Raw genomic sequence first — 21,967 nt, 5'->3', positions numbered from 1 at the left:
GGCTAGACAAGGAATTTTACCAACCCCCGATTAGGCTTGGTGTTACGCTATGATGAGAGTTTTCCTGGACAAATGATATAGGTCTTTGTACTCACAAGAGCAAGATGATCTTATCCAACTCCATGATCAATCGATCCATCATATTTAGCAAAAAATCTATCAGGTGTATCGACACCACCTTGTCACCTGAGGAGAGGATTGTTTGTATGCACTTTTCATGGAAGCTGCCTAGCTAGCTGAGTCTATGGTACACAAAAAAGAAATCTATAATTTCAAGAGTCAATCCAACCATAAAAGTCCATCTGTAGAAGGAAAATTCAGTTCTAAATACAACTACAGAACGGGTACTCAGTCACATGTGAAACAAATCTACTCATGCTGATTTCTCCCACTAAAATTATTAAAAGATATTTTGCGAAAAAGTTTATATTTTGCTCAATTTCTTTCCAGGTTTGGGACGTTTAGTGTAAATATATGATCGATGGCTTAAAAAAATAGATAAAATGCTTCGGTTAATAATTGGAATCCATGACTAATTGGTATCACTCTTTGTTACTGGGACAAGGGAAAAAATTCAGTTCTGGCTGGGATCTGCTCTTAAGAAACATAGTGGCCATAGAGTAAAAGACGGGATAAAAAAATAAAATGCGACCTTGACAAAGGTGGTACATATGGCAGCACAAGGACCGGAAATGCGTTATCAATTGAAATCATCTACCTTGTTGGCAAGTTGAATGAGTTTTGTCACCTGATAAATCTAAGTGCAACGCTTTTTTCATCTACATCATATATAGTTGGATAACATTTTTCTAGGGCAGAAAGAAACGTCCTGTGACACTGCCCATACCAGTCGTCGGTTGAACTGAAAAAGACAAATTATTGACATCAGATTCACATGGAACTGTGGAAAGAAAAGGGGAGAGGACAAAAAAAAAAAGAACAGGAGAAGAAAAATCTGATTAGATTTTTGTCCACATTAACAAATGTTCGGTTTGGATAATAGATAGACATGGAGATACAGGGACTAACAAGCTATGGCATAAAATAATGAAAGTAGGGGAAAGACAGTTATCATTTTTCTTTTAATAAATTTTTTAAAGAAGAGGCAAAGCAAAGGGATGCTAACGTTAGGCCAGCGGGGGGAAGGCTTCTCTCCCTCCTTTTTCTGCCAAAAAAAAAAAAAAAACAAAAAAAAAGAGTTAAACTCAAGCCCGGGCCTGCACAACAATTATGGAGTCTTTTTTTTTTTTTTTCTTTTTCATTTTTTTAGTGCTGAGCTTTCATCTCCGTTGATATTTTTTTCTAAAGAGAGTTCATTATAAATGGTTTACCCGCATCGCATTGTTTTAATATTATTTTTATAAATTTTTATATTATGGACAGAAATTGTTATAATATATTGGTTGTTATATCATTGTCATCCACAAGAAATATCAAAATTTGTTTTTGAAGATCATGACATGTGTGTACAATAGCTGCTAATAGCTAGTAAGACTGAATCTAAGAGCAATGAAAGTGAAAATAGATATTTTTGGATGGTTTGAGATAATGAAATGATATTATTGAGCCATGTCATTGTTTCCCGAATATCATTTTTATTTAAAATTTATATATTTTTCAATTTGCATCTTTAGAGTCAAAAAAAAAAAAAAAAAAAAATTAATGAACAAGATAAAATACATTATCATATAAAACAGTTGTTACAGGCGTTACATATCATATAATATAGATTACCGAAATGGACTAAACTATTAAGCATATATTGTTATCTTGCATAATATGCAAAATAAGTCCAAAAATATTTGATATTTGCAACTCAAACTTAGATATATTCTCTGCTCCTCCACCCCCAAGTATTTATGAAAAAAAATCTAACAAATAGTGAGTTTCATTTTTTTTTTTTTGTTATTTCTCATAGTTTTTGTTGTTTCATTGGATTATTATGTTTTGTTAAGTATTTATGTGAAGGGTACTGTTATTGCAAAAAAAAAAAAAAAAAAGAAAAGATCTGAATGAATTTTTATTTTTAAAGAATCCAATTTTTGAGACCATAAAATCTTCTAGTTGTTTTGGATGGTGAAAAACAAAGGAATGCATAAAAATAGGTTTTTCAGAGTCAGCTAAATTAGACAACTAAAAACATTGGATCTTTAAATCTTTTCTTTTCCCTTATTTTAACATCATAGTTTATATTAATAAAAGTTTATTGGCTGTCATAGAGTGGAAAACCGTCATCAGTCAAAAAAAAAAAAAAGAAAAAGAAAAAAGAAAAACAGATGTTGGCGGGGCGTGTAACAGACTTCCTCTCACTCTCCCTAGCCGTTGCCAGCCTGGCCTCCCTCTGGCCTCCTTTGCTTTCTCTCTATATACAAGAATAAGAGAGGATTCTGGGAGGAGGAAATTTCTTTTGCTTTGCCAGAAGTGGAGAGAAGAAGGGAGAGTCCTTGAATCAACAACACCCGATTCCTCTTAATCTCCTTCTTCCTAGAAAGAGAAAAAAAATGAGTCTCTTCGGTCTTGGAAGCAGGTTAATTTCTTCCATCTCACATTTCTTTTCTTTTCTAGGGGTTTTGTCTTCATTACTTTGATTTTGTCGCCATTTGCTTAAGATTTCCTTGGTAAAAATATCTTTTTTATCAGATTTTGGATTGTCTTGTTCATTTTTTTCCCCCCCGAATTATGTGGTGATCCTGAGACAGGAAGTAGGGGAGACTTGGAACGTGCCTAAAAATTAGATTTTTAATTTGATGCAGTAGTTAACAATCTGATCTTGTGGAATGAGAATGTTTTGGTCCTAAATGACGCACCTTTTTTCCTTCTTCGTAATCTCTAAATTCTTTTTTTTTTTTTTTCTCCCCTTCTTTTACGAAGTGATGTCATGTCTCTTATGGTTTTGCTGTCTTGGATGTGCAGAAATCAGAAGACTTTTCGACCCAAGAAAAACGCTGCATCTGGAGATAAGGTCAGGTTTTCATCTTGAGATTTGTTGCTTTTAGTGAAAGTTGTCAGCATGTTTAGGTTCTGCATTGTACTTTGTATATTTTTTTAGTTCGAAAGTTTTTAGTATATTGCAAAGAATTTGTGGTCTATGACACTGGTCACTGCACTTCAATTAATTACATGGTTGGATTGTATTCTTCTTGTGCTCAAATGTGTAAGCACTTGCATCTCTTTCTAGAACGAAAAATTTTATGGCGACGGCAATTTGACAGTCTCTTTTGGCTTGAATAGAAAAGAAGAATGTGCCTCAACCTCCTTTTAATCAGACAGTGATATGGAGAATGTGCTTTTGAAAAGGTTCTTGTCGATGCTATCGACATAAATTATAAGATTGAAGCAGAGTGGTCGCATGCTCCTCGAGCCTTCATGAGTTAGAAGTTGCAATGGTCAGCTGGGGTGTGAATGTGCCGAGCTTTGTCAAACTCGGCTCGAGCTGGCGAACCTTATATCAGTTTGGGACAATTAGGAACCCTTGTGGTCCTTGTCCTTCCCTTACATTTGGTCATAGCTAAGTGCTTACTCTTTCCTACATTTAGCATTAAGGTTGGTCAGTTAGGCTTGTGTGATGTCTGGCCTACTTGAGTTATAAACCAACTTCTGAACCACTTCCATTTGACTGAAATGAAGGATATCCCAGTACAGAGGCACACTGAGCAGCAACCTATTAGTCACATATGAGCTGATAGAGCTGGGGGGAGAGGAACTCTAGCATACACACTACATGTATGCGTTTATTCAGAAAAAGGCACTCTGTTTGTGGCTCACACTTAACCTGTAAGTGCCATTATAAGGATAAACTAGAATGGTGCTGCTATACTCCTCTCTTTAGTATGAATAATGTTTTAAGATATTGCATTCTGACCATCTTTTGTTATTTGACATATGCTTAGTTTTGCAAATTAAAGAGATCTAACATCCTTTTGCTTTTGAGCAAGCAGGGTATGCAACTGAAAAGGCATATTGATGCAACCTTGGGTAGTGGGAACTTAAGAGAGGCTGTTCGCTTGCCTCCTGGAGTGGATCGCAATGAATGGCTTGCGGTCAATAGTAATATCTCTAACTTTTAGTTGTTGCCATGAAAAATATTTATTGTGGTAGTGGTGTATAGGCCAGAGAATTATGTTTTTGTATGAACTGGATGATCATGTCATTCAAGTCATCATAGTAATTTTTTTAATGATGAGTGGTAATATTGGGCAGCTATCTGATTCTTCCTGTCACTGGCTGTTGTTGTAACATCTGTTTGTTAACAACTCATTTTCTATTTTCCTCAGCTGTTGACTTCTTCAATCAAGTGAATATACTGTATGGCACTCTGATGGAATTTTGCACACCAACCACCTGCCCAACAATGTCAGCGGGACCTAAGTATCTCTCTTTTAGCCCCTGGGAATTCTTGTACTAGTTTCCTAACACTAATGCATAAATATTTAGGTTTTAATAACTATACCTTCAACAAAGTTGATTGCCAGGTATTTATTTCATTTTTGGTTATATTATTAGGGCACTAAGTGCTCTAATGGGATGGCTTTCAACAGGTTTGAATATAGATGGGCTGATGGAGTTCAAATAAAAAAACCTATAGAGGTTTCTGCACCAAAATATGTAGAATATCTGATGGACTGGATCGAAGCTCAGCTTGATGATGAATCTATATTTCCTCAAAAACTTGGTATTATAAAATGGAATGGTCTTGATGCATGCAGTGAATGTGAGTAACTGAAAATAATTTTATTGGACTTACCGAAATCTACTTTTGCAGGGGCACCTTTTCCTCCCAATTTCCAAGATGTTGTTAAAACGATATTTAAACGTCTTTTTAGGGTGTATGCTCATATATATCACTCTCATTTTCAGAAGATTGTGAGTCTCAAGGAAGAAGCTCATCTCAATACTTGCTTCAAGCATTTCACTTTATTCACATGGGTAAGTTTTCCTACTTGGTAGTTTTATTCTGTGCTTCTCTATTTGATGCCTATTTTTACATATACGAGATTTAAAAAAAAAAAAAATCCTTTTTTGAAATTTTTATCAGTGCTTCCCTCATCTGTGATCAGAAAGCATCCACTGAATTGCACTTGGATTTTTTTCTTGAGTAAAAACCCAAAGAAACACTATTGGGTGATCTTAATGCTTTGATCTCAAAGTGACTTTTTAATTGTTTGTTCATGATGCAAATATCTTGTCCTTTGTGCAAGCTTTTTGCTTCTGATTTGAACTAATTCTGATCTCGTGGTCAATGTTCACAGAAGTGATGTGTGTATATAGATCAAGTAGTGCCTTTCAGGTCCAGTTTATGAAATGTTGCATGTGTTACTTCAATGTCTGAGTGCTGTTTGTTTGATGTGTTTTGTGATATAGGAGTTCCGCCTGATTGACAAGGGGGAGCTTGCGCCACTCAATGATCTCATCGAGTCGATTGTCCTTGCATATTAAGGAAGCATGATTGCAGATGATGGATGAAGAATTACTGAATAGGAATTTTTGATCTAGCACGGGGTTTCTACTTCTTTTTTCTTTTTGCTTTTTATTGTTATTTTTATTTTTTTTAATATAAAACTATTCTCTTGATCATGATTATGATTCTGGATTGATTGTGACGAGACTCAATTAATTGACTTTTAGTTGGTCTGTTTGTGCGCTGTGCGTTCTTTTTTGTGTAATCTTGATCATTAACCCTCTTATTTGTGCTCTTTGCTCTCTTCTTATTCAGAGTTATAATTTCCCATTGGTTACATTTACTTCAAATTTGATAATTGATAGATTTAAGCTTATTATTCTAATATGTATCCTCATCAAAAATAAAAAAGAGGCTATGTCCTCTCCCAAAACACATTTCTTTAAATAGAAAAAAGGCCATCAGTGTCCAATATTTCCATACCAGAACCTTAAACTTCGCTCATAGACACAATGATAAGGAGATAATCAAGTATAATCAAGCAGCAGTATATATTTTGTGGATAAAGAACCTAACTTTCATGAAGCTCATCAATAAATCCCTGGGATTTCTTTCAGTCAGTCTTGTGTATGAATCTTGAGTGGGCAATTTACAGACTCTGCCATCAAATTAACTACTTTCCAGACCTTTATCATGATAAGAACCACGCCTCCTCATACCCCACCTCTTATGTGGAAATGAAACCAATAGGGCATACATTCTTCACCTGCAAAACCATCTGGATTGTTGATAAGAACTCATATTTGATGTCACTGCAAGACAAAAGTATAATAAAGAGTATACTGTATAATGAGTAAGCTCAATGTATGGAAGACTCTAAGCCTCAATAAGTAAAATTTAGTGACCGGATCATTCTTTAGAAGGGCGTTCCCATGGACTTCATAGAAGGGCTTCCAATTGTTTCATGCCGGGATCCAAGTCCTCTGGGCTGCTTTCATCACTCTGCATGCTTGGAGCCAGAAAAGCATCTGCAATTGCCTTCCCTTTATCCAAAACTGCCGTTGGCACGGTTTCCAAAAGGCTGTGATGAGAAAATCTTTATTCAGAGGCTAATTCTTTTTTCTAAAACAAGCTCAGCAATAAGTGAAAAATATCTGTCTTAATAATAACTTGGCAATGCATGGTTCCGACTCTGACTCCCCAACCTTAATTATCTGGTGCTTCAGAACATGACTACCATATCACAGAAGTTCCACTCCACTAAATTAGGAGCTAATCACTAGTCCTTGTCTAACAAAGACCGCAAAATAATAATTTTTATTGGGTTGTCACGTGTCAGACGAAGAGGGTAATGTAAAGGGAAATTTCTTCAGTACCTGTCCAAAGCCCCCAGAGCAATATTGATCTTCTTCTTCATAGATTCAACTGAAGTTGTTGGATCATTCCTCGAAGCATGCAGCAACAGTGAGTCAAGATCTTCCAAGGCCCTACAAAAGTACAAACAAGTTTAAGGAGTGGCTATAATAAATTAAGAAATATCTTCCAAGGTAGGCTAGGCCAGGTGAAACTAATTGGATCTTGTTCAGAATAATTATACCTACCTTAGGCATTGATCAACAGCATCAGAAGCGGCTTTTCCTTTACCATCATCTGTTGCATATTGTGCCACCTATAATTCCGAAGACAATGTTCAAAGCTGCAAGGAACTGAGGTCATAAAAAACTGCCACAGCAAATGAACATGAGTAAGAACTCTATGTTGGATGGATTTACCTTACATGTTACCTAGAGTATTTCATATAATATAATACGTATACACAAGAATGAACTGCAAACCATGATTATATACAAATCTGCAGTAAGCTAATGCATTAGCAGGCAAAGTTCTGTATGCAACTTTGCCATAAAAGAATCTCCAGTCCAAGTTGCATTCTTGGACTGTTCCTTCTTATTAAGGGCTTTATGAAGTAGGCAAGCTTAAAACCCAGATTATTTCAGTTCTCTTATAATTTTGAGCCTTTCACATAAAACCAAAAGCCTCTTCTTGTAGGTCTCTTTTATAACTTCGCTGCAATAAACTCTTTCATCTCAATCATTTCTCCATGCGACTCCTCAAACTTCCAATTACATCCATATCTCTTACTAGCTCGGCATAGTCATTTTAGTATGCATACAAATATTTTCCTCAAGTCTCTTGGCACATAAAAATCAACTAGTAGTCTAGAGCACATCTCCTTATTCATCCAACCTTTTAGTTAAGCTTGACTTGTCATATGTATCTCATGATCTCTATCGAACATGATACAAGTGACCATTTTGCTCATCTTTTTTGTTTTCCCTCCAGGGAATCATTTGCATTTATATTCTGATTAAAAGTGCATAACATAAACCCTATTCTAGATGATTACAAATCAAACCCATATCCTTTATAGTCTTTAACAAATATTTGAGGAATATTTCGGATTTATCAATCATGAAGGTCTTTAGGAGTCATGTACTGCCTTGTAGATCTTGAAATTATGGATTTCACATTGTAAAGTATAGGATAGTTATTATAATCAAGAAAGCAGAGGTTCAACCTTTGTCATGGTCTTATTTTATGTGTAATCCTAAAGCTTGATGCATGGTCAGAATAGGGAATCATAATTTTTTTCCGCACAGTTTTGGGATCTCCATATACAGAATCATAAGAAGCTCCACCCAACATTAAGGTAATGATCAATAGGATTAACAGCAAGTTAAAAGAAGAGAGAAAAAGGGTGAAATTTTGATTTGAAATATGATTACTGAATCAGACATCGAGTCTTCCTTTTCAGGTGTAATACACTGTTCCTTTTCCTCTCTACACACCCATTCTAAGAGAACAATTTTATCTGAGCACCATGCATTATAACATTGTTCTCTCTTACCACTGTCCATCCCATCTCCCAAATAAGTGACTGCTAGTGCATCCGTTCTTTCCTCCCATTTAAACTGACAAATATAGTTTTATGCTTGTGTATTTCTGATCTTGTTGAAATTAAGGAAATGCCATCTACGGATTCCCTTGAAGGAAACATTTTCAAGTACCAATGCTAACTAGTTGTACCAGATCATGTTCGTAAGCTTGGTACATGCCCTGTGGTGCAATACTGTATCAGCATGTGGTATATGCCTCCTATTGTTGTAACATGAACAGGAGTATTGTTTGTTGGTATGGTACTATACCATACCATAAGCTACCGGTATGGATGCTGGTATTGGTACTACTCCCCTTAAATCATAGTTTAAAATCTTTTTGTCTTCTTTAAATTCTCAACATTCATACCTCCCTTACTGCTCTTCATGGAATTAATAAGTTTGCCTTGGGATTCCAAATATAATATCCATGCAATTTGTAACTAACCAAATACCACATCATCTTCTTACCACACATACAAAAAGTCAATGGAGAATTTCTTCCAAGAATCAATAGGGATACGAGAGCTTCAACCCACCTTCCAATACACTATCTTCACAGCAAATAGTTCTAGCAGTGACAAAGTGTAACTTAACCAGCAAGCAGCAAATACAGGTTTCGCACTAAACATCAATTTGCAGCTCATATTATTGACCATAAAAGAATAAGCTGCTGACTGCTGAGTTTGCAACGGGATTGGAAGAGCAACTTACAAGCCCCAACTACATGACAGACTAAACTAAACTTAATGACTGTAAATTCTAAATTAGCGGCTTCAAGAAAAACATCTTAACCAGAGAAGAAACTACAGCATCATAACCATATACAAAGCAGTTGGTACAATACTTACCGCTCGAATATTCACGCGCAAAGATGCTGCTGGACCAGAACGCAACAAAGATCTGCTTTTGCCATACTCTGGCTTCTCAATATCCAAATATTTCTCTGAGTGAATTATTGACAATATGAGACCACAGTAAATAATAATATGATTTGAGAAGTAAATCATTGATGACAGAAGAAAACAAGATGGAAACTAAAACCACTTCCCAGCAATTACAAGGCTCAGAACAAATAGATAAAACCTATAAACTATCTGGGTGGTAACCGCTCGAGGTCTTTGTGAGTCGAGCAAAAAGCACTAATTGAGTTGAAAATGGGAATTATGAAACATAAAAGTGATCAAAGGGCCATATCACATATGAGTTCTGTTATTCAATGATAAGGTCATTAAAGCAGCTAGATATCTTGGACAGAATGACAGAAACATAACAAAAATGCAATGATCATTCTCTCTCTCTCTCTCTCTCTCTCTCTCTCTCTGCGTCTCTCTCTCATAAAAGGAAATGATAAGCGTGAACGTGATGGATTAATTCCTAGGCAAATGCAGTAAGAGCTTTCATATTTTGATCAGAGAGTAAACAATGGATATGATTTCATGTCCAAATTATACATTTGATACCATTCTACTGTTAATCCTTTGGATGATGAGAACCATAACTAGAAGGTAAAGCCTATCTTTTAATGCAAAATCTGGCTCTCCCTAGCCAATATATGGATTCGGCAGTCAAACCAATTAATGAGCTTGATAAAAGATAGGAGAAACTCAACATGTAAAGAGAGACTCGAGAAATTATATTAAATTTTCTGAGCACAAAGATGGCATCAATAGTCTTGTGAGGATGACGTGACATGCATCAGGGTTCAGGTGGTGGTGAAAAGCAGCAGGCAGCGAAAGCTTGTACTCTTATTTTTGGTGAAAACCAAATGCTAAATAAGTAAATATGAAGTTAGATTGTGCGAAATAGCTTGCGCAAAGTGTGCTAGATTTTTCTTAAGCTGCGTGGTTATAGGCACGTCAATGTCACAAGAAGGCCAAAGATCTTATGCTAATCATCTTTGTTTTTTTTTGGGAAATAGTTAATCTGCGTTTTGGAGCAAGCCTTATACATCATCAAAAATTCTGATCCATTAAACATCAATATCCCTTAAGATATATGAGATGTATAACAATGGCTGACATATAACAGGAACAATAGAAGTTATTTGATCTTTTCACTTCTCACAAATCAAAGTACTACTTTCATTTAATGCTTTTATCAATATATAAAGGTATTAATGCAAAATTTAAAATCATAATAATATTAGAACAGTATTATCAAATAATGCAATTAATGATAAAACAATGGCTAATGGCAGCTGTTGCAACACCCATTATTTTATTTTAAAAATGAATGGGACAAATAATAACCAATCTCGCCAGTATTCTGTCAATAAAGATAACATCCGGCGCCATTTTTATAATAGCCAATATTTAATCCCATCTGTCTGTATGTATTTGAAAATCCATTTCCAATAAAAATAGGAAAAATTCCAAAGAATTTGTCATCACCCAAATCCTTGAACTGTGCTTGAGTCAATAGAACAGCAGGTACGTATGTCTCCAGTGGATCCAACTTTTTCCTGATAACAAATCACAAATTAAATACTCATCAAATAATAAAATCATTTTTGGGGGGGAAAAAGGGGAACAATTTTAGCACATAAAATGACTCTGAATTGCTTTCTCTTTACTTAAAAATTAATGGAGAGCTCGAATTGCCTCGAGAATCATGGGTGGACGGTATGCCTACCGCTTAACATACTTGTCGAACGGATTGCCGGCGTAAGCACCTGAGGGTGACGGAAAGGAATGAGATCTTCAACAGTTGAATTAAGTTCCAATTGGGGAGAAAGAGAGGGGAGAGAGATATGGGGGACGCACGGTTGGGGTGGGTGGAGAGGCCGCCAACGAGGAGGAGGAGGAAGCCGACGGAGGCGGCCCGCCTAGTTGTCCCGCGATGGTCCTGGTGGGGAATAAGAGGAGGCTTCAGCGACGATGACGACGACGAGGATCTCACCGGGAACAGGCGGCGCCGCCCCTGGATCGAGGTGGAGATCGGAGGGAGAAGGCGGGCGGCGAGCGGGGTGGAGGCCATGGACGAGAAGACATGAGAGATCGAGGAGAAAGTCCTACCCATTTCTGGCCAAGCTTCCATTAGCGCCGTTATCTCGTGATAATGGCCACCCAAGATTTTATTAAATGCACCCTAGTGAGGCACTGAGCATTTTTTTTTTTTTTTCCCCTCGAGTTTCCGTAGGACAGATATATTTATATAATATGATGAATAGCTTTTAGATTAGGAGCATGTGACTTGATAAATAACATACTTTTTATTTGCACAATCTTACGGGCTGGAGCAGGACTCGAGCAAATTGGAGTGTATTTATTTAAGCTAGAAGTAACTTTATAAAAATTTAGATTTTTTTATATAAAAATATTTAAATTTACATAAATATTTTTTTTAAAATTAATATATATATATATATCTTTATAAAATATTTTTTTTACATATGTGTCCATATCATCTAATACTGTTAAAAATTAATGGTTTAAAATTAAAATGATTAAAATATCCTTATGGATAGATATGTAAAAGAAAAATTTATAAAGATATATATGTAAATAATAATTTTATGAAGATATTCATGTAAATTTGAATATTTGGAATGATATAAATGTAAAAAATTTTTTTAACATAAATATACCTCTTTTGGTTTGTTGATGAAAAATAATGTTCTAAAGTCAATCACATTTGTGATGCGATGGGATATTTTTCTATATTCTATCTTCCTAACTCATATATTTAATATTAATTATTAATAAAATTAGATATTTTATTTCATTATATGCTTCATCTTGATTTAAAATTATAATGAACCTCATAGATTAGGACAATGATTTTAGAATCATGATGAGATCATGCTAACAAGACTTAAATTCTTGATAGTCTTAATCTAAAATATTTCTAGTTGTAGGATTATTGATTTGGAGATCAATGATACTGATAAGACTGGCACATCTTATGTATACTCGATGGAGAAGGTGGTTGATCTAACAATTACTTATGTAATGACACTAATACGAAGATGTGGATGCTCATTAGAGAATGAGTTCACTGAACTGATCTAACGAGAGAATATTTGATGAAGCTTTATATGCATGTCAGCTGATTGTTCTCTAGTAGGAGTAGTGCAAGTGATCTTTAAACCTGAGATCATTATGGTTCCTTATGTATATAAATCTATATTTTGGTTCATTCCCCAACTTGACTCTCTGAAGCTAATGTGGAATATTTTAGATACAGTGAAGTGTGCATAAAGATTGTGAGTGGTCATCAGAGAATCGATCACTCCTTATAAGGAGAAAGAACATCCTATGTGATCTCATAAGTTGATGACTCAAAAAATCTTTGACCAAAGTAGGATTATAATTAGAAAGAGTTTCTAATATATCATCAACTGAGTCATCATCTTCAGATCGAGATATATATGGATAAGTATTTGGACTTAACATATTTTCATATCCATGGTTATCTGAGATATTGTATGATCGAAGGATTGAATTATACCGTAATTTATCACTGAGGAATATTTTTAGTATTTCTATCAAATTTCATATTTTCTGGGCAGTCGTGATATGTTGCTAGACATCAATCTTGACTTGTGGACTTGCAAGAATTAAAGAGTTTAATTCAGTAATCAATTAGAAGGAGTTCTAATTAATTGATGTATTTGGGTTGACCTATTCTAATTGAGTTAATTTGATCATGAACCTGAGTCTACCGTTGACTAGATATGTAACCCAATGGATTATACACTTAAGAATTTAGTTATAAACTAATCTAATTGAATTTATTAGAAATCTTATGGATTTAATTGACATGCTAGTACATGAAGTAACCCAAGTTTCCAATCTAGCTTAGCCCAAAAACTGTTTGAGCTAATCTAAAACCTGATGCCTTAGCCTAATCTGATTAGGCTTAAACCTATAGACTCAGTGTCTAAACCTCTTCATATGAAAGAATTCCATATGAAACTAACTCTTTCTAACCACCTCCATGCCATTTAATATCAACACCATTTATTTTTGAGGCACCCAGAAGGAAGAGTCCTTTTGGGCTACTCCTTTTAATTGCCTTACCTAATTTCCATATCTGCCTTTATTTCCACACACCATCAGATGGCGCCTTGAGAAGTATATGCTGAAGAGGAGAAATCTTTTTGCTTTAAGGCTCTTTCTCTTCTATGCGGTGTATTTATTTTGTGTGGAAACTAAAATGTTTGCCCCGCATGAGAAGTCTTAGTGCCAATGGATAAGATCCAAGCCCCTTGGATTCTTATAAATACAGGGCGCTCCAAATGAGTTGGCATGCATTTGAGAGAGAACTTAGGCTTGGGTTCTTAGGAGGAAAAGAAGAAAACAAACCATAAGAAAAGAAAAGAAAAAAAAATAAGAGAGGGAAGGACAAGCAGACTGTCTATTTCTCTTCGTGATTACTATATCCAAGAGTTGGAGATATTAATCAGATCGGAGCATATCAATCTTTTGAGAAAAGATTTTGGTATGGTCTAGTGGAATTTTTGAAAGGCCATCAGGTTGTAGTGTACTTTGTCGTTAGAAGAAAAATTGGCTGCATTGCTACGAAGCAAGCTTCAGCACTACATCGGATTGGCAAGATCTGCGATTGATCCTATGTGAATTATCATTGGAAGACATCTACGTAGGTATCTAGTAGAGATCGTTCCTGCATCTGATCATCATCTTTTAGAAGGTATCATTCTTACCTCAATGTTATGCATATTTTGTTTGGTTGAAATCTGTAAGGTATTTATGGGATTGAGTTTTGGTTTGTTTGTTTTTAAGAGTTGAAAGCACGTAAAAATTTTTGAAAATCATGTTCCGTTGTGCGACTGAAATCCAACAGTTAATTTTTTCTTTATTCTAATAGAGAAAGATTAACATATACAAATAAAATAATAAATTTATTTAATTTATTAATTTACATAGATAAAATGATCTTTTTATCAAATGATAGATCAAAATTATTTTATCTAGAAAATAAACAGATCGTAACTACCCATGTTTCCTCTAATGTATAATAATATGCTTTTAAGAGAAGTATCTAAATTTGATATTAGATGAATAGTTTATACATTTACATAGAATGGATATAGTTGTAGATTTGGATATTATGTAATAATAAAAATTTATAATTTTATTATATTTTATTTTAAAAATTTTTATCAAAAATATCTTTGTGAAGTATATAAGGTATATTATATTGTTATAAGATAGACATAATCATTCCATCTTACATAAAAATAAAATATAATATAGTATTTTAATATATAAAAGATTATATAATATCATTATCATGTTGTTATATTATGTAATATATTACTATATTATAGAGTAAGAGGGCTTGAATCCATCTATATGAAATAAATAAAAATTTAATTAAAATTTTTACGTATATATTTTTTTAAATATTTAAATTTACATGAATATCTTTATGAAATTGCTATTTATATATATCCTTATAAATTTTTTTTCACATCTATTCATAAAGATATTTTAGTCATTTAAATTTTAAATCATTAAATTTTTAATAATATTAAATAATTTAGATACATATATAAAAAAATAAAAAAATATACATATAAAATAAATATTTTATGAAGATATATATAAATATTAATTTTAAAAAAATATTTAAATAAATTTAAATATTTAAAAAGATATATATATAAAAAAATTTTAAAACTTTTGATAAACATACCCAAAATTTGTCTGGTACTTATCTTGCTTCTCTCGCGCTCGTCACCAATAAAATTGGATAAATTTGGGGTGATGGGAAAGGCGCGAGGGGCTCCCAAAACGGCAACATCTCGATATTCTGGACAGCAGAAATAGATAGGAGAGTGGGGACAACCCAGAACGAAGCGCCTCCGCGTCTTCTACGCTGTCCATGGCCCAAGCTCTCCTTCCCTCCTCTCTCCTACGTCTCTCTCTCCCCTCTCTCTCGCGAATAATCCCACATCGCATAAATCTAATTTTCTCTCTTTTTTTTCTTCATGCAGATGCCACTGCCGCCAAATCCGCGCGAGCTCGCCCCGTTCCATGGCTACGCCCCTCCTCCAAGGCTCCTGAGCTCGTCTTTTCCTTCAAGCGCGGCTCTCCCCATTGTAATTAATACTTATCCGTGTCAATTGATCCTTAAATTTTCCTTCTTTTAGTTGAGAGATGACACTACTGTTATGCCCAAGAATATTCATATATCATTTTTAATTCTGATGTATATGCGAAAACCAAGTTTTGAGAAATCTAAGTTGAGGGATTAGTGCAACAAGTAAAAAGAATGCTTGTTATGGGCCTTTTTTAAGGGAAACTTCTGCCATTTTCTTGTAGATATAGTGATATTGGAAGTAAGGTTGGTATTTTTAAGGTCTGCCAAGACGCCTCTCTTTTCCAGAAACTTTCTTCCAAACACAAGAATTGAGCTTCCTTGTAAGTGAACAACTGCAACTTAAATTGCGATGCGCCTTGAGCTGCAATGCAACTTCAACTACAGGGCTGCAAACAGCCCCTAATATGTGGACCTAAAATAAATGGCTGCCTGGGAATTTAGTATTTTTATGGTTGGTTTTGGACCTCCCATAGAATTTGCTATATTTACCGATGTCACTCCCAAAAGAATGATTCACTATTCCGGCCTATATTAACTCAACTTATTTGGAATTATTTCACTTTGTCTGTGTCTCCACAATGACTAGGTTTAGGATGAATTCCAAATTGAGTCAAACCCCCTCCTTTGCATTCGCGATGCAATATTCAAGTGCTAAATTTTTGATTGGAGAAACTAGAACATAATCTGATACTATAAGTTCGAATGTGTTTGTACCTGCCTTTATGGAGCAAAATAGTCTAGTGATGAAACAATGAATACTTAGTTGTTAGTTTCTGCTATATGCTTCGGGTTGATATCTGTTTGTGTGCTGTGTGCACTTTAATGTCTCAACTACATGTGAACTTTTGCTAATACTTCAACAGTATATGATATCTTTAAACACCTATTACTGATTGCCATTGTAGCCTTGTTTGAGACAGAAATATCCTCTGTTTCAGTTGTCCATGGTGTAGTCCTGGATTAATGCAATTAATACCCGATGGAATGAAACTGCGAGGTTCAATAAGAAGTGCCAATGCAGAGAGATCATAATCTATTAAGTTAATGGACATCATGAATTCTTCATACTTAATGAGTCTTAAAGTCCTTAACTCCACCTAGCTGGCTTCAATACTGTTCACTAAAATCAAAATGCTGAAGGAAATGAAATTTGAGTCTCATGTTGCAAAATGTGGAGATGGGTTTCTCTTTGAGTGCTTGTGGCCATATTTTGCCTCAGTAAGGGAATTCTGTTTTAACATTTTTAAAAAACTTTGAATATGTCTCATCATCCTAGTGGAAATTTAAACGTTTTACCTTTTCCTTCCAAACAGTGCAGTTGGGTATTGTATGTAGACAGTTCATTACTATAGAAGTTAGTGGGCTGCTATGTGTTAATGAAATTACTACCAAGTGGAATTCTGAGCCTGATACGTGTTGAAACAAAGAACCTTCTCCGAGATGGATGAGCTGGGCATCTGCTAGGCTATAGTTGAACTTGTCGTTTCTTAGATTTATCTTATTAACCAGGTGAAAGAATTAGGAAAAAAAAAACCATCTTGACTCTTTTGGACAGATGGGTTTTTTTTCAATATGGTAGTAATCATGGTTTAAAATCTGTTCCAAAATATAAATTATTTCAGATCTTTGATTGCCAACTCAGAATGAGAGTTGAAGCAGATGTATATGCTATTTCTTGTTTCCTTCTGGGGAAAAACCATCTAATGAGTCAAAGCTGTTCAAATTCAGTTTCCCAAATACTAGTTGTTTCTACTGGTTGTTTTTAAACAAAAGATATCTGACCCTGAACTAACAATGAGTGCTGCCTAATATAAATTTTCAGTAGTGCTGTGTTATTTATTTTCTTAAAGAACAGCTTGACTAATGTCAAAAGAAAATGACAAATACATCTATTGGGATGTGGACTGTGAGCAACTGTTATTCCCTTTTGTCTTTATGCAGTTTGACAGAGAATATTTGAATTTTGAAACTCTTTGAAAATGCAAGTGATTGGGTTGGTTTGGATTTCCATATCTGAAAGGAGTTGCTTTGGACGAGTCTTGCCTTATGTAAATTTATACATGGAAAACACAGGAGGAATCAAATACTAGGCCATGGATTTTCTGTCTTATTGTGTTATTTGTTGCTCCCTTCTCTTTTTTGGAGTATTCTCCTGGTTTTTTATGTTTTCTTGTGATTGTAACCCAAGTTTGTGTAAAGTAAGCACTTTTTTATCATTATTTTTGTGTGTGTGCTTCCAGATATGCATGATTCCACACAACTAGAACCAGGAAACATGTTTGTCGTTCTGCTTTCATCTGCATGATTCCATGCTCCTAAGGACCTGTTAAAGGCATTTTAGTTGATGCAATGGAATGCATTGGACTATGGACGTGCTAGCATTGGAATTTCTTTATTCTCTTTGTTCTCATAGACACTTATTGCTTCATGTTCCTTGTTGCCATATCACCTGAGCCTAGAAGAGCATAAAGTTATAAGATTTTTTGCACACTATATATCTACTGCTTCAGAAGGGATCTTAATCACTATTACATTCCAGAAATCTTTAGCTAGAGGAGTGATTTATCTTTAATTTGCTATCTATTTTTAAGATACGTGCATTATTACACTGCAAAATATTGTTTGATACCTTTCTTTAGAAATTTACAGTTTTAATCCTTTTTATTTTTCATGAACTTATTCATGTAAAATGCCAGATATGTAGGCCTGGCTTCAATATATTGCCCAATAATTTCAACAAGAAATAGGCATTATGTTCTTTTTTTTTTTTTTGCTGTTACATAACAGCATTCAAGAATTAAGCCAATTTCTTTGATTTTAATGAAGGCATATGGTTTCAGTTTTTTGGATTACATCTAGGAGAAGGAAAAATGTATGTCGAGCAATGTCAGTTTCCATAAGGTGTGAGCAGGGTACAAAGCAGAACAATGGATTGGATGTATGGCTCGGTCGCCTTGCGATGGTTGGGTTTGCAACAGCAATAACTGTTGAAATAGCGACAGGGAAAGGACTTCTAGAGGTATGGTTTCTATTAAAGACTAGAAATATGATGCATGTCAACTGAAATTATGAAGCATAGTGAGACTTATGGTAATGCTGAAGCATGTAAATGATTTAATTATTCAAGCATTAGTAAGACAAGTATGTATTTAGCTTTTAATATACGATCATAGATATCTATATTCAACCATTTATTGCTTTGTTATCTTATAGCTTTGCAATAGTCATTAGATTTCTTTTCTTCTGGCCTTCGGGGAACTGTAAGACGATGGTTTCTGTAAATTAAACGTCTTGATTCTCCAGCTATTTGTAGTCCTTCAAAGTATGTTCTTATCTGACATCTTGATATGCTAATTGTTTTTTTATTATTCTCTTATTTTGTAATACATTTCTCATGCAACATACAACAGGACAAATCTCCCTAGATGATATTGCGTGATTGTTATTTGAGTATCTCTTAGCATCAAATTTGAACAAGACCTTATTTTCATATCCATTCCCACTATTTTGTTTTGCATAAACTGCCCTGTATCTACTCTTATCCTCCAAATGTCCTCCATATTCAAACATATTATTCGTTCATATTCTTATCTCATCATATAAAGAAGCATCACCTGCCAACAAGATACACCATTTTGCTGTGTGCCATTTAAACTCTCTAATATTGGCACGGATCTTCAATACACCAAACTTCCTTACTGCGCACCAGTTATGTACGAAGTATGCTTTCTTGAATAGTTGAAGTTGATAGGCAAAAAAAAAAAAAAAATGAAAAAGAAAAGAATGGAAAGGAAAAAATTTTGAGATCCATGATTTTTCACTTCTTGGTGTCTTATTGTTATGCATAAAGGTGCATCGGGTTTCTTTTTGTTAGGCCAGAAGGAGACAGAATGAAGTAGTAGGAAAAGAAGCAGGGGTTAATGAAAGGACTCCATCCTAATAAAAGCATATGATGTCAGCAGCCTCAATGATAGTTCATCATCCCTTATGGATATGCTGGTTCTATATTCTATTAAAGCCTGCTCTGAAATGTGAATCTTGTTAGAGTACGTTTTTCAGTAATTCGTCTCATTTATCCCTTTTTTTTGGAGGGGAGAGGGAGACCCACCCCCACTTTAATTACTTAGGTTTAAATAGTTGGGAATGCACCATCCAAGACTTGAACCTAGAGCACCTGGTTGCTAAGCAGAGGGGTATAACCACTAGGAGAAGTTCTAGTTTACATTTATCTCATTGTATCTTACTGTTCATCACCATGAAATAAAGATTGTTCACAATCTTTGTGCATATAGTATGCTTTTCCTTCCAACTTTGCCAGATTTTAGATTTCTTGATTATTGTTTCTTGCAACATATCAGTTGTCAGAATAGTCTCTCACTTCATGTTTTTGGCATTGCCTACTCTCCTTTGCCTTGTTGTTTTCGCTGAAGTAATGACCAGTCTCTGTTTCATTAAGACATGGTTGGCAGTCTGAGCACCACTTGGTCATGTAGGTGACCTGTTCGTTCATGTGATTGGATACATTCAGAATTCTAGCAGTTCTTTGGACAATTAAATTTCTTGTTTGTATTACTAACATCATTTCAAATCACTAATGACCTAGTTGTTTTGCAGAATTTTGGATTCACTACGCCACTACCAACATTAGCATTGGTTGTTACAGCATTAGTGGGTGTTCTGACAGTGTTCTTTATCTTTCAGTCTGCCTCACAAGATTGATTGCTCTTGAAGATGTATATATGTTTTCCAGTTTAAGGTTCCTAGATTTCATCATTTTTTTCATGCCTATGTATTAGCTGCTAAACGACAGTTCTATTATGCAAGGAAGATGGTTTATGTAATGCGTGGATCCATTTTGCATGCTTTTCATTGGAAAAGTAATGCATGGAGATGGTTTATGTAACATTTCTTTTGTTTAGAAACCTGGCATTGTATCCTATTACTTGCAGTATACATCCCAAATCACTCTATTGCCTGCTATGCAAAATTCGTCTCTGCTGCATGATAAGTTGAATCCATTGCAAAAGTTTAATAAGTCTATGAGTTTTAATCTTCTAAAGGTGTTTTCTTCGAACATTGCATGTCAAGATACCAACCTCTCATCTATTAATGAAATCAAGATCCCTTTGAACAGTGGCAATGTGATGGTAAACTGTAAGGCTTCCTGAAACAAAAGCAAGAGCTATGGCCAACGGACATCAAAATTTATGGTCAACTTTCGATCATGTGATCTACAGGCTATAGCATAGTTCAAGACAAGGAACAAGAGGATCGTCAGAAAAGTCTAAAAAAGAAAAAATTTTAGAGTTTTAAGGCCTATCTAGTATTTCTCCTATTTCTATATTTGTCTTTAGAAAAAGAATAATAAACCAGACAGAACATGTATAACTAAACTTTTTTGTTTTTTTCAAATTGTTGTAAAATCCTCATTTTTAGAAGCAGAAGTTTATTGCTTTCGGAACGAGTGAAAAAGAAAAAAAAGTAAAATATAGAGGAGATTTTCTGTAAATACTATCTTTGATTCTTAGACATCGATCTCGTTATAATTTTTCACTAGTTCGGATAAAAACGAAAACACAAAACTAACAATGATACGAAAATGGCCTTAATGTTAATCTTGAAGAAAGCCAGCACAATGATACTTGCAGAGTGGTAGCTAGGCAACCAGAGAGAAACAGGAAGCAGTAGCAACTATTCAAAGAGAACTTAGATAGAATGCAGAGATTTGTGCATGTCATTACTATTGCTATTAATTGTAGAATAGCATATTATCTAGAGTAGATTGATTATGCCGGCCCAAAATTCAGAATAAATATCAAATATAAAAAAAAAAAAATATTTGTAATAAATTGCAAAAAAAATTAGTAATAAAAGAAACAAATTAGAAGAAAAATATAAATATATTCAAAAAAAATATTTTATCTCTTTTTCATAAAAGACATCTTACAAAAGGGACTCCATACATAAAAAAATTTTCTCCTCAACTCTTCATGTAACTCTTTCCCTTGATTTATAAAACTACACTTTCTTTCCCACTAAAAGATAACAAATATTAGTATCCCACTCCAACTAAAAAAATAAACTCAAATATATTAAACCTAAAACTCAATCTAACAATTAATACAGACTTCAAGCCTAAAACCATTAAAACTAATGGCCAAACAAACAGAAATCCTCTTTTAAAACTAATGACCAAACAAAAATCCTAGTAGGAGTCGGACTTGGCAATGGATCTCAACAGCCGTTCTCATCGACAACCCTTTGGACAGGGAGGGTGGGTCTTTGAACTCATTGGCAGCCATTGATCGATACATGCCTGGTGGTAGACATGCCTGCATTGTAGGAGTACGCGCTCCCCTTCTCCTTCTGCCAGCTCCTCCAAGCATATCGGGCAGCTACCCCAACTCAGAAGGCCTGACTCTAGCATCAGACAACGACGAAGAAGAGCCGTCATCTATGTAGATGATGACTTGGTTTGACTCGAGGAGCTGTTGACGAGCATCAGTTGATGGAAGTAGTTGTAGAGAGAGCGAGAAAACTTGGTGATGATGTGGTGAGAGAG

General features: G+C 34.7%; 3 protein-coding genes across 7 annotated transcripts; 2 read left to right on the top strand and 1 right to left on the bottom strand.

Moving 5' to 3' along the window:
• The first annotated feature begins 2,293 nt into the window (after positions 1–2,293).
• On the top strand, positions 2,294–5,635 carry LOC105056436 (MOB kinase activator-like 1A). Of its 4 annotated transcripts, XM_019854621.3 has the most exons (9): positions 2,294–2,527; positions 2,914–2,962; positions 3,232–3,543; positions 3,628–3,774; positions 3,939–4,047; positions 4,275–4,368; positions 4,539–4,672; positions 4,763–4,926; positions 5,362–5,635. In XM_019854621.3, the coding sequence occupies exons 5-9, from the start codon at positions 3,942–3,944 to the stop codon at positions 5,434–5,436; spliced, it is 573 nt and encodes a 190-aa protein (XP_019710180.1). In that variant the 5' UTR covers positions 2,294–2,527; positions 2,914–2,962; positions 3,232–3,543; positions 3,628–3,774; positions 3,939–3,941; the 3' UTR covers positions 5,437–5,635. The 4 variants fall into 4 exon arrangements, with proteins under 4 accessions (XP_019710180.1, XP_073103540.1, XP_010936935.1 ...); XM_073247439.1 differs by having other exon boundaries at positions 3,232–3,774; XM_010938633.3 differs by lacking the exons at positions 3,232–3,543; positions 3,628–3,774.
• A 295-nt stretch (positions 5,636–5,930) lies between these two features.
• On the bottom strand, positions 5,931–11,436 carry LOC105056435 (uncharacterized). Of its 2 annotated transcripts, XM_010938632.2 has the most exons (8): positions 11,100–11,436; positions 10,969–11,008; positions 10,728–10,798; positions 9,186–9,280; positions 7,000–7,067; positions 6,775–6,885; positions 6,304–6,479; positions 5,931–6,164 (listed from the first exon to the last, which is right to left on the bottom strand). In XM_010938632.2, exons 1-7 carry the CDS (start codon positions 11,371–11,373, stop codon positions 6,338–6,340), a joined length of 801 nt encoding a protein of 266 aa, XP_010936934.1. In that variant the 5' UTR covers positions 11,374–11,436; the 3' UTR covers positions 5,931–6,164; positions 6,304–6,337. The 2 variants fall into 2 exon arrangements, with proteins under 2 accessions (XP_010936934.1, XP_010936933.1); XM_010938631.2 differs by having other exon boundaries at positions 5,931–6,479; positions 11,100–11,435.
• Positions 11,437–15,061: 3,625 nt separating this feature from the next.
• On the top strand, positions 15,062–20,392 carry LOC105056434 (stress enhanced protein 1, chloroplastic). The gene is made up of 4 exons (XM_010938630.4): positions 15,062–15,220; positions 15,299–15,403; positions 18,246–18,424; positions 20,020–20,392. The coding sequence occupies exons 1-4, from the start codon at positions 15,187–15,189 to the stop codon at positions 20,122–20,124; spliced, it is 423 nt and encodes a 140-aa protein (XP_010936932.1). The 5' UTR covers positions 15,062–15,186; the 3' UTR covers positions 20,125–20,392.
• The last annotated feature ends 1,575 nt before the right edge of the window (positions 20,393–21,967 follow it).

Source organism: Elaeis guineensis, chromosome 13 (genome assembly GCF_000442705.2).
Source record: "Elaeis guineensis isolate ETL-2024a chromosome 13, EG11, whole genome shotgun sequence".
In the NCBI taxonomy this organism is placed as follows: domain Eukaryota; kingdom Viridiplantae; phylum Streptophyta; class Magnoliopsida; order Arecales; family Arecaceae; genus Elaeis; species Elaeis guineensis.
Note: the sequence above shows the minus strand (reverse complement) of the source record. Positions and strands in the feature narration are given on the sequence as shown.

Excerpts from the sequence above, each read along its gene's own strand:
- LOC105056436 (XM_010938633.3), top strand. The coding sequence starts at position 2,502 with ATGAGTCTCTTCGGTCTTGGAAGCAG. Across the intron at positions 4,369-4,538 it reads ACAATGTCAGCGGGACCTAA|GTTTGAATATAGATGGGCTG; the intron begins GTATCTCTCTTT and ends GGCTTTCAACAG. Across the intron at positions 4,927-5,361 it reads ATTTCACTTTATTCACATGG|GAGTTCCGCCTGATTGACAA; the intron begins GTAAGTTTTCCT and ends TTTGTGATATAG.
- LOC105056435 (XM_010938632.2), bottom strand. The coding sequence starts at position 11,373 with ATGGAAGCTTGGCCAGAAATGGGTAGGACTTTCTCCTCGATCTCTCAT. Across the intron at positions 7,068-9,185 it reads TGCGCGTGAATATTCGAGCG|GTGGCACAATATGCAACAGA; the intron begins GTAAGTATTGTA and ends TCGGAATTATAG. Across the intron at positions 6,886-6,999 it reads GCTGTTGATCAATGCCTAAG|GGCCTTGGAAGATCTTGACT; the intron begins GTAGGTATAATT and ends GTACTTTTGTAG.
- LOC105056434 (XM_010938630.4), top strand. The coding sequence starts at position 15,187 with ATGGCCCAAGCTCTCCTTCCCTCCTCTCTCCTAC. Across the intron at positions 15,404-18,245 it reads CAAGCGCGGCTCTCCCCATT|TTTTTTGGATTACATCTAGG; the intron begins GTAATTAATACT and ends ATATGGTTTCAG. Across the intron at positions 18,425-20,019 it reads CAGGGAAAGGACTTCTAGAG|AATTTTGGATTCACTACGCC; the intron begins GTATGGTTTCTA and ends GTTGTTTTGCAG.